The sequence below is a fragment of the Sebastes fasciatus genome, chromosome 17 (genome assembly GCF_043250625.1).
Source record: "Sebastes fasciatus isolate fSebFas1 chromosome 17, fSebFas1.pri, whole genome shotgun sequence".
In the NCBI taxonomy this organism is placed as follows: Eukaryota; Metazoa; Chordata; class Actinopteri; order Perciformes; family Sebastidae; genus Sebastes; species Sebastes fasciatus.
This window is the reverse complement of record NC_133811.1, coordinates 18,408,707-18,423,441: the sequence shown is the minus strand read 5'-3', so window position 1 is coordinate 18,423,441 and position 14,735 is coordinate 18,408,707. Positions and strand designations below refer to the sequence as shown.

At 41.4% G+C, this 14,735-nt stretch overlaps 2 protein-coding genes and 1 non-coding gene across 4 annotated transcripts in view; 1 reads left to right on the top strand and 2 right to left on the bottom strand.

Moving 5' to 3' along the window:
* acot13 (acyl-CoA thioesterase 13) overlaps positions 1 to 14,735 on the bottom strand; it is a 195,218-nt gene that overhangs the window by 91,058 nt on the left and 89,425 nt on the right. The gene's annotated exons all lie outside the window — the stretch shown is intronic.
* On the bottom strand, positions 5,391 to 5,462 carry trnat-cgu (transfer RNA threonine (anticodon CGU)). The gene has a single exon. It is a non-coding gene; the product is annotated as a tRNA-Thr (tRNA).
* ripor2 (RHO family interacting cell polarization regulator 2) overlaps positions 11,870 to 14,735 on the top strand; it is a 76,677-nt gene continuing 73,811 nt past the window's right edge. Inside the window, exon 1 of one of the 2 annotated variants that reach the window (XM_074612571.1) lies at positions 11,870 to 12,037. In XM_074612571.1, the coding sequence (XP_074468672.1) occupies positions 11,977 to 12,037 (61 nt within the window). In that variant the 5' untranslated portion in view covers positions 11,870 to 11,976. Of the gene's footprint in view, positions 12,042 to 14,735 lie in introns of both variants that reach the window. The other variant, XM_074612572.1, reaches the window with a different exon arrangement.

Sequence of the window (14,735 nt, the reverse complement as noted above, 5' to 3'; positions counted from 1 at the left end):
TATTACAAATAAAAATATATATACATATTACAGATTGTATTAAAAGTTTCTAAAAAAACAGGAAAACTCATCTCTAATGCAATAATCACAGGAAATAATCTGCTCAAAATTCATCCAAATCGCTCGTTTTACACAAACTTCCTGCAGCTATTGTGTTCACTATTTGGGTTAATTGTACAGTTTATCAGTTGTTCTGAACCATTATTGTTATGCATTGAATATAATATGAAATATCCATAAACTATGTCACTTAGTCAGGGGTCGTCAGTTTACTCAATGATAGAAAAAAATGGGTCCCCTTAAGAAAAAAGTTTGGGAGCCACTGGCAGTAAGAGGAGTCAGTATGATTCCTGACCAGGATCTTGAATGTAATATATTATCAGCATGTGGATTTTACATTTATACCTCCTTGTTGGTGAGCAAAATAAAACTTAACTAACGTCTTCTGTTTCATAGCTACATGATTCACAGTTTGCTACAAAGGGTGGCAGTGAATTAAAGACCATAGCTGTAAGAGTAGGTTCAGTAGACTGCCAAAGTTAGACTGATGTTCATGTAGTGAACACTTGATTCTGTGTATTTCTGTACACACACAGAAACTGTCCCCATGTCTCGTCGTCTTTGACTGCCCGTCTTCCTCCCAGCCTCCTCAGGTGGCCGGCCAAGCCCCACCTCCTGTCCGTCCATCCATCCACCTTGCCTCCCCGGGTGCTCGCTGCTGCAGAGGCATCACATTTCAGCAGGGTGTGCACTGTCTGCTTCAGATGCTGCCTGTCGATAGGCGCTCGCTGCTGGGGAGAGACCTGCCTCTGTCCCTCCCCAGGAGTGGAGGGAGTTGGGTTCCACTGACTCATGCATAAAAAATAAAGCAGTGGAGGGGGAAATGCAGCCGAGCACCACAACAGCTACTGTAACCGCTCAGTAGACAAAGTGAATTACTAGCTTTAAAAAGGTCCAGGCTGCTCAGGGTGGTACTCGGCACCACTGATGCTCTGGAGGGAGTATCTGTTCTGGGGATGGGCAGAAGCACCGGGTCGCTGCTCTTCGATGGGTGAGCGGCCGTTACACACTGGCACCAGCTGGGCATCATGGAGCTGCATCGACGCCTGAACTGGATACGAAACCGACCCTGGAGGCCTCATGTCTGCCACAGGGAGTTCAACCGTAAGTGTCTCGGTTGAATGAGAGGATTCTAGTCCTGATTTGTACTAATTTGTCTTTTCTCTGTCTTCATGTTGTTTTGTTCAAAATACCTGTCTTCTCTGTCTACCTTAATTGTCTAAGTGCTGCCGTTAACCTGAGAAGCTCTCAGTGAAGTCATCTGTCTTGTCAAATGAAGTGTTGATTAGTGACTCATACAGACCATTTGTTGCTGCTGCTCTATATGTGCTTCACGCTTTGGATGATAGACGCCGTTATCTCTTGTTTCTGATGGAACTTGATGATTTTAAGCATGTAAATATACTGCTCCTCCAGGTTTTGCATTTTAAATTAGTAATGTGACTCAGTAAGTGGTACTCTCTCTTTTTCCACCAAGCAGGCGCCTTTTACATCCCCCACAGCGGACTAGGTGTCGGATAAGATTGGTATTGTGTGGGAAATGTCTCAGTTTCGTAGTGAAATTATACACCTGGCTGTATGTAGTTTCATTAAGTTAAATCCCTCTAATAGCTTCTGCATTAAACCTGCAGTAGGCAGAATATTTTTGGCATCATTGGGCATCCATAATAACCTTTCAGCATATTGTAATTCAAGTGTTCTGAGAGAAAACTAGACTTCTGCATCTCCTCATGGCTCTGTTTTCAGGCTTTAAAAAATCTACTTTGGCCAATCACAGGTCATTTGAGAGAGAGAGTGTTCCTATTGGCTGTTCATTCAACTGAGGCAGCTACAAATCACTCGTGAACTCCAATCAAACAGTCAAACTAGGCAGCGCTGATCAAATATGAATCAATATTCTGTTACTGTAATGCCTATTTCTTGCCTCAAATGTTTTCAGAAACATCTTGTAGTGTACTGTTTAGCTGTAAAATGAGAAAGTTTGCTCCGGCTGGTGGGCGGGGCTTGGTGTTTCCTCAACTGATCTTAACATGGCTGGAGTGATTGACAGCTGCTCAGAGACAGCAGGCTCCAGCTTGGCTCTGATTGGTTGTTTTCCTCCAGTCTGTGAAATCTTTCAGATGCCATTAGCCGTTTTATAAAAAATATTTTTTTTAATAATATCTTCTCCAATTCTACCTACTGCTGCTTTAATCATAAAATGTGGACTTATAACATTGATTTTGCAAACCACCCATCACACCTGGTTAATGGCAGGCAGGAAGTGTCTCTAGTTGTAATACAAGTTTTACTGAAGCACTTCTGGAGGATCAAAATGTATTCTTACATGTTAACTTAGAAACTTTTTTAATAAAATCCCATCAGCAACCTCAGAGATGAATGGTCAGCTGAGACTGAGGTCTATTTGATCACAAGTAATCAGTGAATGTTTAATTGAAATAGCATCTGTGTTGATTGTGTGGGATCAGATTGTCGGGAGAATGGATTACAGCACTCGTGGCCGAGCCAAGTGGGTCTAGTGGTGTAATATTTGGATCTGGTGTTGCTTACAAACTGTAATGTCCTGGGAAAAAAAAAAAAAAAATGTCAGTTTCTTTCTGTGTTTTTTAAGGTTATTGCTGACAAATATGAACTACGGATACATATGCATAGGGAGAACATGTGTGTAGTAAGTGCATACCACCATGGTGCATTAGGAGTGTGGACCAATTGAAACTAACTGGCCACTGTTGTCTGAATGTTTGCTGAGCTGAAAGGATTCAGTTGCGACACCTCCCGTCTTGAGCAAACTGCAGTTTTGTCATCATCCAACATCCTGTCAGCGCTTTTTTATGAGGGTGTTTTTGAAGCCAAGATGAGGACAGTGAGAGAGAAGAATGTGTTTCTCTGCGTACTTTAGTATTTAATTTTCTCTCTGGGGATCAGTAAAATGTCTCTCTTCACAAAGCATAAAAGCTTTGGTTGTTTGTCTAGAGTGTGTGTGCGTGATTGTGGGTGATAGACTTGATAATTGTGTGCTTAGCATTGGGTTGTTTCAGCCTGGTGGCGGCGGGACAGTGTGGAGGGGTAGTCGTTGATGGACCCAGTGGTTATGACAAGGAAAAGCTGATGCTTTTAAGAGAGCATGTCCTGTGTAAGAATCCAATTTGTCTGGATGGCATTTGATCAATGTTGTCTAATTGAGGCGCTGAAACCCATTACGCTCTCACAGGTGGGTTCTGATGCAAGGATGTATAAAGAGAAAAAGCAGACTGCCGCCACACACGAAGGAGGAAAGCAATCATTTTCTAACAACACCTTGTAATTTGAATAGAAATTATGTATAAAAAATTGCTGAAATTGGAAAGTAACAAAGAGCACTGCCATGTTCTGCTGTTCTGCATGATTTCCCCCTCTATACTCTCACTAGTGGTAATAGAATTTGGACAAAGACAACAAAAAGTACAATCATTATGTTGTATATTGGCAGAATATAATATTAAAGCTGAAGTAGGCGATATTAGTTAATTATAATTTTGGTTGAAATAACTAAATCTGACCATTGCAGTGCGAGTTATTCATATCTACTTTGACAGCCTGCTCGTCCTTTGTTATTGCCTACAGGACTGTCTGTATTATGGTTGTTATCCACTGTAGTCTGATATATACTGTCACTCAGTAAGTCAGGCCATACAGTACATCCCACTGTTGTTGTGGAAAGAGTGAGGAGATGAGTTGGAAAAGTTAAATTCTAACGCCCCAAAATTACTTAATCTTACATCATCTTGTTTCATTGGTAACTGTGGTTATATAACACAGCAGTGACTCGGCCATTAGTGGGAAGGTTGTTAGATTTGTGGCTCTGCATGTCAAAGTGTCCTTGAGCAAGACGCTGAACTCCAAATTGCTCCTGATGTATATGTGTGGAAGAAAAGTTGTCCTGAACAAAAGCATCTGCCTAATGAAGGCAGTGTTGAGCGTGGTATTTCTTTTTTTCGTAGATCCGCTGTAGCTTGAGTTTTGAGTGTTAATTGCAGGGATGGTGATTCAACCCCATCCCAACATGCCCAAGTGTCCGTAAGCAATACAGTGAACCCCAAAGTCTTCCAGATGTGTGAATGTAATGTAGGTCGCTTCAGACAAAAAGCATCTGCCAAATAAATGTAATGTAACACTGTTGTGGAAGACCGCCTTTGTCCTTAGCTGTGAATAAAAGCTATCTTAAACATATTTTCATTTTGTCACTGTCTCTAACACTGTGATGTATCACAGACGGGACAGTTTGGGCTTATAAAGGCAATCCAAACTTGCCTGGAGGATCCAGGTGTGATGCATGCAGTTAGACAGGTTTAGGATTGCAGCCCAAACAAAGATTACAAAGATCCATGTGTTTAAACGATAAACAACATTTAATATGAAAGCAAAGTATATTTTTTTACAACAGCCCCAGCTGCTTGCTGATAAATCGAAACAAACAAAAAAAGTTCTATAGATAAACTGATGGGCGGGATGGTGGTGCAGTGGCGACACAGCTAGAGGGTCGCAGGTTCAAACCCAGCTTGCATGTTCTCCCCGTGTTAGCGTGGGTTTTCAAGGTCACGTATGTGTGAATGTGAGTGTGAATGGTTGTCTGTCTCTATGTGTCAGTCCTGTGATAGTCTGGCGACCTGTCCAGGGTGTACCCCGCCTTCACCCAATGTCAGCTGGGATCGGCTCCAGCCCCCCTGCGACCTCGAATGGGATAAACGGTTACAGATAATGGATGGATGGAAATAAAATGATAGACTGACAATTCAGTGTTACCGCTCTCCCTGGGGCCCATAAGATCTCTGGTTCCCTGCCCTACTATAGTAGTGGTACAGGGGACACATGAACAAAAAGGGGAGTAACCCCCAGGCAAAGCTCCATATTGGATTTCTATATTTAAATATAATAATAAACCCATTTACTATTTACTAAAGGACAAATAATTGAATAAACTGAATATCAAATGATATGAATAAAGATACAATTCACCATATTATGAAATGAGGAATTTGGCTGTTGTTTTGCTTGGTTGTTGTGAAAAGACATTTATGGCTTTATGGATATGCTTTATGTTAGCTTGTCATGCATGTCTGTTTTCACTGGCAGCTACAGTACTTTTGAATTATATGGTGACATGGTGGAAAAAGACTGTAAATCATGAACCAAATCAGATTATGAATTTGTTTTAGGTATTTAAGTTACATCAAGTACATCAGTACTTTTCAACATTGGCATCTTTAACTCGTATAGTGTTTGGTTCAAAGTCTATAGACATGCAACGCACATGAGACCTCCTGAACAGATAGAAATCTGAAGTATTTTAAAGGCATGGATGGGAATCGAACCCATGATCTTTGGTTTACGAGACCAACGCCTTACCACTTGGCCACCACGCCGATATTGCATAAATCGCAAAATACATTCATAGTCTTAAATAGTTCCATGTACATTTTTAAAATGACATGATATGTATTTATAATATTCCTCTCTCTAACAATTAAGAAAAAGTCCCCATTGTTGTGTCTGTTTTCATCCTGACTAAAACCTCCATGTTCCCAGTAGCCACCAGTAGGGGGCCTCCACACACAGTTTGATGATATAATGACTGAATGCTGAATACTGTCTTCATTTCAGCTCAACTTAAACACACAGTACTGTATGTTCCTCTACTTAGCTCAGAGGGAAGTGAAGCAACACAAAAGATTGCACTCAACAATGTCGTAGTGAGAGCAATGTGATGAAAACGTCTCTTCCTCCTCTGAAGATTTCAATGTATTATTCTTCCCGTTTCTGGCGCCACGCTGAAGGCAAAGTGCAGAGCCACTCAAAGGATCATCTGACTGATGTTATGAATAATGAAAAGGCTGAAAAAGAGAAATGCTCGCTTTCTTCTGGCACAAAAAAACCACACGCGCAGTGAAAACTGTTTCCCGTTAATTATCTGTCAGGCCGTCAACTTTTCATTTTAACTGGAGCCGAGGCCACAATGGAGGGGGTTAAAACACTTTACCAGATTGTTTTATTCTGTGTCTGTGACCTGCCTGCACATTTTTCTTCTCCTTTATTCAGTTGTCTCTTCTCTGCACCTCTCTGCCCTTCACCTCTGCCCTCGTTGCATTTGCTTTATTGCTTTCTTTCTCATCCCTCCTTCAGCCTCTCTTCTCACTTATCGTCCCCGTGCCCTGCGACCTCCCTCTCTGCCTCCCTCCACTCCTGATCTTCATTATCCCCCTGCCTCTCCTCTCCTCTCCTCTCCTCTCCTCCTCTCTCCAACCAGATTTGTAATGGTGCTCACACTCTGAAAATCTTCCCACTCCATAGCAACGCGCCTCCTCACTGCTGGAGCCTCTGCTGCCGCTGATGCAGGAGGCGGCGTTGGGAGGCAAAACTACATCAGAGGAGATTACATATTGCCTCGGCTCATTTTCCAGTTGTCAGCCGTAGCTGGAAATGATTCTCTCTCGCTGCTCACTTGTGCTTTCTCCTCCTCTTTTATTTCTCTCGCACACTCCTTGTCTCTCTTCTCTCTTCTCTCTTTCTGTCCTGCTTATCTGCATTGTTGTTTCTCCATCCCTCTCTCACTCTGAAAATAATTCAATTCACAGGACACATGAGAGTGTGGAATCATGTCGGCCCTTTCTCTGTAATTTCACACAATAAAGTCAACAAGCAGGGCTGCTGCGTGGGCTGCTTGTGAACACAGAGAGAAAGACTAATGGAAAAAGAGAAAGACAACGGGAAAGTGAGAGACGGAGGGAGGAGAGAACAAAATAAAACACTTACTGCGTTTGCCAAAGAAGAAGGGCACGTGTTTATTTCTGCTGTGGCTCTGATTTCTGTTTGTGTTTGACAGCAAATATTCAATATATGCCACTATTTTCACAGATCATGATGCTTATAAACTCATACATGTTGTCATTATACTATACTCCATCTATGAAAAATATATTAGTAAAATAAATAAAAATTGTTTGAATTGTCTGATCATCCAAATAAATAAAAAATGTACCACTAATTGTGAACTGACTCTTTAAAGCTGCAATAGATGCTTATTTTTTATTACCTCTTGGGGGCAGCGGAAACAAGCTGTAAACACAACACTGACATAATCATCACCTTTTAAGTTGGTATGGTTAGCATATTAACAATTACTTACACATCTAGCAGGCATGAAGCAACCGTGGGCAACTCCGGGTCTGAGAAGTGCCAAAATGCCAAACTCGAGGCTTCAAAACGGCAGTACACAAACCAATGCGTGACGTCACGGTGATGATTTTGGATGGTTTTGGATGAACCGATGAATTTAAGTTCAATATCTCTTTTTAGCTCTATTTTAATCTCCACCAACTCCTAAGAGAAATATCTTCCTCTTAAATGCTCCACTATGTTCACAAGCTAGTTTCCAATTTGGTCTGTCTGACATTTGGTGCTGACTGGTTTTATCAGAGCTTTTTCTTTGAAAACAGCTGCCCACTGAGGTGAAAAACGACACAATGAGAGGGGTGAGTGTGAACCAAAACAGTATCTGATATTGACTCTTTAGAAATTTAAGTGTTTCTGCTCATTTTTTTATGCGCAAATTGAAAATCAGTTTAAAAACAGGTGGAAAATGCGCTTAATGTCATGAGAGTTCAAAATCAACAGCCACACAACACCCACACTGCTGAAGCACCATCGAGCAGCCAGCCTCCGGAGGACTGCACTGTAGCCAAGCCTGACCTCCGACATCTCTGTAAAATGGAAAAAGCAAATAGAATCGACAAAGTAGCTTGTTGTTGTCGTTGTTCTTGTCACAATCCAGAGGTAATTAAAGAAAAGTTCAGGTTGACCTTATCGTCTGGCTGTTCGTGATGACTCACAAGGTACAATGATTGAAAGAAAGCGCTTCATGATGGGAAAACACAACACGGTCAGTACCAGCAGTGAAATGCTGAAAAGAACATGCTGTGATGAAAACAATGAGCACATGAGGTTGTTGTTTTTTATGTATTTTTCATGATTCTTTTAATATCCCACTGCAGCAGAACAATATACCTGGACTGCTATAAAAAACAAATACATGAAGTTGATCTGGAGCATAGCAGGACAAATTAGTTCATTTTTATTAACATAAAATGATCTCTTTCTTTTCTTGATATCTGTTGGCTCTGTCTCCTCTTCTTTTCAATGTGTGTCCACATTTTTCTCGCAGGATTCATTGTGTACTTGCCAGATCATCACTTAGTTTCTGTCAGGTCTTCATGTTGCTATCGGACATCAAACACAATAGACTACCAAAACTTCCCCTCCCACCAGCTCATCGTTTCACTCAATTCACATGGACACACACGAGAAGTTCTTGCTGAATAGCATCAGGCTGACTGATCAAAAGTTTCAGAGTCTCAAGGCCAAAGCTGGAAGAGTTGGCATCCTCTGAGTATATGGCAACACTAGCTCATGAGCTCATGGTTCCCATGTCACTGGGTTTGGACCGGGATGCCAGTTTCTTCTTTGTGCTTCTCAGTAGAACTCCTGGGTTTTCATGGTGGCCAGGATGTGGCTTTATTGAGTGTCCATTCCCCTCAGAAGGATGCCAGACGAACATAATTGTGTGTGTGTTCTTGCGTGCAAGATGCCGGCCTTAGTTAAACCCATGCTGGCTTCACCGATGAGAAGAAACATTCAAATGCTGATGAACCGGAAAGACGGACTTGATTTGACCCTCCAATGCTGTGGGAGAGTCTCGGCCTGTCTCTCTCAGCTAAAGCAAATTTTAAATATATTTGCTGTGACCAATAGGGCTGGGTGTCAAACCTTAGTACTTTCTGAGTACCAACACACTATGTCTTCAGCATAGAGTCTCAAAAATGGTCAAATACTGAAAGCTGACATTGTATGCTTGGTCACATTAGTCTTGTTTACTTATTATTTAACCTTCATACGAGTCAGACTTTTAGTCATTTAAAGGTACTGTATGTAGCATTTAGGGGGATATATCGGCAGAAATGGAATATAATATTTATAAATATGTTTTCTTTAGTGTATAATCACCTGAAAATAAGTATTTTTACGTTACCTTAGAATGAGCCGTTTATATCTACATAGGGAGCGAGTCCTCTTCCCGGAGTCCTCCATGTTGCACCGCCATGTTTCTACAGTAGCCCAGAACGAACAAACCAAACACCGGCTCTAGAGAGAGCCATTTGCGTTTTCACGTCAGCCACTGTAATTCTCCTACATGCTTGGCACACAGGAGAAATTTCACTTGGTTCCAATCTGCAACCTCACTGCTAGATGCTGCCAAATCCTACACACTGCACCTTTAAGACAGTATTTTATCAAAATAAGCTTCTTTGATAACTGCTGTGTGTTTGCAGTTGGTATGTACATTTATTAAGAGATTTGTAAATATGCACGTTTTTTGTGATCTTTGTAAATTGCTGCTGTAACACTGCAATTTCCCTTCAGGGATCAATAAAGTCAATCTATCTATCTATTGGAGTTTTAAAAAATGTTAAATCATACCTAGCCTTAGTAAAAAATCATGCCATCACCAGCATATAACATATATATTTCTTTGTTTTTATCAAAGCGTGATGCATCATTATTTCATGTCAGGATTTGCATGAAATAGCTGCTTTAACATAGTCTCAGAAACAATTTTCTATTTGACAAAATGTAGATATATGTAGGTCATGTAAGGTTGGTGTAACTAGTACATTCTCATACTCCAGGGTGAAGGACAGATGTGTAGTCATGGCAGATGTCATCATCCTGGAGTCACTTGATGCAAAGCCAGGCACCGATAAAACACACTCCCATACACACATACAGAGCTTCTTTAGTTGGTTTTATAGATGCCCTCATGCGTGATGATGAGCTGTCACTACAGTTTCCAGCCCAGCTCCCACTGGCCCTGTTCCTCTAACCATCGGGGCAGAAAGGCTACATGTGTAACACTCTCAGTGACCAGCTCTGTCATCCTCCGACTCCGAATAAATCCTCCACCCACTTCCTAACCATGACACCATTAATGGCTACTGTGCCACATGTGCACTCTGTTGTAATCTCAGAGAAATACAGCTGCAATAGGCTCTTAATGGTATTTTACACACTATTGCCCAACCTTCCTTCCACGTCCCCACCCTATATTTCTCAGAAGCCGTATTGAGATATCCTCCCTTCCTGTTCACATGGAAGAATTTGTTTAAATCTATCAATGCATCCCACCTCTGCCTGCTCTCTTGAATCCAGATGTTTATAAGTGTGTACACCACAGGGGTAGTGCAACATGCCTACACTGCATCATGCCACACGTTTTGCAGCTAAGGTCATATCATCTGGTAATACTGCCCATCTAGAGCACATTGCATCAGTTGCCTGTGTTTTCTAGTTTTGAAAGTTGACTTCCCCTTGTAGCCGCCCAGCAGGTGTTGGCTGGAGGACATGGTGATGTGCTGGGTGGCGTGGGAGAGGAAACTGTGGTTTTCAGAGTTCTTGCCACACTATGACCCCACCCTGCTGCAACCCTCCTTATCTGTCTTCTGGATCTCCCCAACAGGAAAATGTCTCCCTGTCAAAAATAGTACTAGATTATGTAATATTTAATGAACTGTTTGGGGCTGTGCGGGTAGCTACGCACAACGCATGCAGTTTAAAATAATAATAGTGGAAGATTCTCCTCTTGAAATTCTTAGTAATTTGTGAAACAATAAGTCATTGATTTTCAAACAGAGCTTCTCATTTGTAGCTGACAAACAGCAACGACATTGCCGTGTGAAATGACAACTGTCGCTGGCAGATTTGACGAGCTGTAGCTTGACTTTCCGGCTGACTTTTTTTTAATGTTTTCAGCTGTCTTGTTTAAGAACGAGAATCTTGTAAAAAGGGTTGTAAAATTAAACTTATTCCCTGTGAAGAGGGAAGTTTATTTTGAAGACTGTATGCATGTACCTAGCGGAAATTGACACGTCTTGCTGCTCATTCATAGGAGAGCTCAAGAAAAATGAAGATATGTTGAAAAAAGAAACAGCATTGGTTCTAGTCCTAAGCAGGCTTACGTTTTCAAAAACGGTCTGCCAGTGTCCGACGACAGAACTGATCCCATAGTAACAGTCTGTTCTACATAGCGTAGAACGATGTGATTGACCAATCAGAATCGAGTATTCCACAAAGTGGTGTTATAAACTAATGTAGTAAGTTAATGATGTGCTCCTTGGCCCTGAAAGTGATGCTTATTTACTACTTAAGAGCAGATAAAGATATTGTTAAATCGGTTTCTCACACTTTTGCAGTTATGTTTTTGATTTAGGAAAGGCAAGGAGAAAAGAAGCCACCCTCTAAAGTCTTGAAATACAGAATATCACTTTTACTGCTGCACAGGCCCATGCACACCGCTTCAGCACTGGATTGATCCTTAAACAAATCCATCTTATCAATACATGATCTAAACATTAAAAAAGCACTTTGCTGCTACAACATCCTCCAGATTGTCTCGAGTACATCCGTGTAAATTTGATACTGAGGCTCAGAAACAAATGAACAGATATAAGGCCGTGGTCTGCCGGTTCATTTGGTCGAGTGCTTCAGCTGCCTGTTATCTCTTCCCTTCAGGTGTAGCCGGCAGCAGCAGCGGGGCACAACACGGGCACGGCCCATCACTGCGGTGCCAGTCTGCACAGCTGGCGTGCAGCGGCTGTATTGCTGCCATTGTCTGATGCCCTCTGTGCACTCTGGGACGGAGACAGAAAGGCAAAGAGTAAAATAGCGAGAGAGAAAAGGATCCAATTGTGGAACAGAGAGAGACAAAATACAATAGCGACAGGGAGAGACGGGGAGAGAGCACGGAAATAGGATATTGGTGACAGCACAAAAGGAGTTGTAGGCTTCACACTGACAAGGAGGCGTCTGCTGGGATTATTCTTTAACATAATGTACCGCAGAGTCAGGACATACAACCATATACAGATGAAGAGATATCAATATGCTTACAGTAGGTATACCAACAGTTGTTCCTGCTTTTTATTAACATATTTGGCTGTTTTCTGTCATCTCACCATGCTTCCTACTTCACACTAAACCAGGCAGCAAACAATTACAGGCAGCCTGTTTGTCCAGGTGGTTGTTGCCTGAATAATGTAAGAGTGGATGCTGCTGAGAAACTGTGAAGTTTGAGCTGAAACTGTTTTAAATTCAGGACTCATTTGCAAGTTCATACTTCTGATGTTCTGTTGTTTGCACCTCTGACTCCAGGTATTCATGTGGTATTTCAATCAGCGGTGATTGCACTTTGTGTTATGTAGCAGCTCTCCTTTGTATTCATCATACCCATTCTCGGGTCTAACATTTGAAAAATGTAGGTTTTACCTGCTTGTGTCTTTTGGTGAGATTATGACCTGGACTTCTTGTAGGAAAGTAGCATCAAGATCTACTCTGTGATCTCCAGTTTGTTGTTGTTGTTTCTTCCAGTTGGAACAGTTTGCAGAGACCTAGAAAAGATGTGTGTGTCTTTAAGTGTGTCTACATGCATGAGTATGTGGGCTACAGTGTGGTACATTGTGGTCATTCTCCATCAGACCTATGAAGCCACAGCGCGTCACACGCAAACACTAACTCACACACCACACGTGCACCTCAAATGAGTCAGAGAGTGCCATGGCAAATTGGATTTACCACGCAATGCCCTCATTATTGTAACCAGGGTAACCAGGCGCCCCTTCACAATCATCCCGTTTTGTCAGCCTTCTCAGAGGGAGAGAAAAAGAGGCAGAGGCCTGGGTGGAGGGAACGATAGGAGAAGAGATGATGTCTTTTTTTCTTGTTTTTGTCTTCCACCCATCATCCTCTCTGACTCTCACTCACAGTAATCTGTGGGAATTACTGCTCCATCCTCCAAAAAGGACATATACTATATTTCTGTCCTCCCTCCGTTTCCTCACTTTACCTGTCATGGTTTGGCAGAGGAAGACAAACTGACATGTAGAACTTTTTTCTCGTAGTTTTGCCATCTGTCTCCTCCTTAAACTTCCCACCTGCTCGCCTCTCTGTGTATTTGATATCTCTGGGCAGGCTGCATGCTGTTACAACACGCTGTTACTCAAGATCCCTTTACTCGGAAATCCAGTTTCCACAGGATTTATGAATTGGCTTTTTGTGTTGCAACAATATCCTGTTGTGTGACGGGAACATTTTTCACTCTTCATTCACACTTTTGATTTTTATTGCATGTTTCGTTGTTTCTTTATAGATTCATATTCTGCAGTCCTGTAGAGAAAGGTGCTTTACACATAGATTTAATTTGTTATTATTATATCAGCAAGTATTAGGCTAAGCAATCGCTTGAAATCACACTTTGTCATGAAAATAAAGTCTGTCATTTAAAAAAAAATAATCTTAACTTAACTGCTCAATTATATTGTTTATACATTTATTTTCCCAACATGACAAATCTAAATAATATAGGTTTCATTTAAACTGCTCGAAATAAAATTCTGATGGTAAAATGAAGACTGAAAGCTTTATTTATTAAGATAAGATAAGATAAGATATTCCTTTATTAGTCCTACAGTGGGGACATTTTCATTTATTTATTATATGTTGGCCTAAATGTAGCCAAATTTCAATATTCAGAGGTAAAAAAAAAATAAATAATAATAATTCAGCCTGTTAATTGTAGAATTTAAATGAAAAAAATCCAGGGCACGAACTCAGTGACCTCAGTGGTAGCCACTGCCCTGGAGTGCAACAGTTAGCATGAATAACCTGCTGTGAACATTAATCATTTTCATGCATGAGTCAGTTTAGACACATACAAGTACGCCTACAGTAAGTCTTCTCTTAACTAGGTGATCTGACCATATATAATAGCTTTTGATGTTAAATCAGGGAAGGATTATTTACAAAAACAAAACATCTGTGTTGTAAAACTGTGCTTTTAAAAATATCTCTAAGCTTAGTTGCCTTATAAGTTGACTTGATTGAATGTTCTGTGTACTTTGCTTTATGTTAAGACGTTTTATAAGTCTTCCAGCCAAAAGTTGACAGTAAATAATAAACTCCTAAATGTTTAATGTAGGAATACAGTTGCCTGATGCTAATCACTTTCTCTACATGTTTATGGCCATTGTAACATCTGTGCAAGAGGCGGCATACTTGCAAATTAGCCAGCACCATAGAATTAGCCTGGATGCTAATGAGTTGCTGCTTCCATGCTAATAACGGATATTTTAGTCCACAGTAACAGGCGGTGCACTGATGCATTATTATCAGGGCCAGAGGAGCGAGTGTGTAGGAGGCTGAAGCCGCCTATTCATCCTCCTGGGATACTCATCATCTGGCTCGATTCAGATGCCAAAGAGCTCCATTGTTTGACCCCATTCAAACAACACCATTGTACCGCGCGGGTCTGATTGTGCTACTCTTTGCAATGCTGGAGTAACAAATGTGTCTGTGTGTTCTTGCCTGTTTGTCTGTGCAGTGTTTTGGTGGCATTGTTGAGAATTATTATACGGACGTGTGTGTGTGTGTGTGTGGCATTGTGTGTTTGCATCCCAGCAGTATGCGTTTGCATTTCCCGAAGCAGGGGGTTTTCTCTGCTGGTGACAACAATGTACCCAGTCATTGAAATGCAGCAGCAGGGCAAATTCAGCCCAGACGTGACCCCGTTTTGTGGCGCTGCTGCCTGTAAAGTA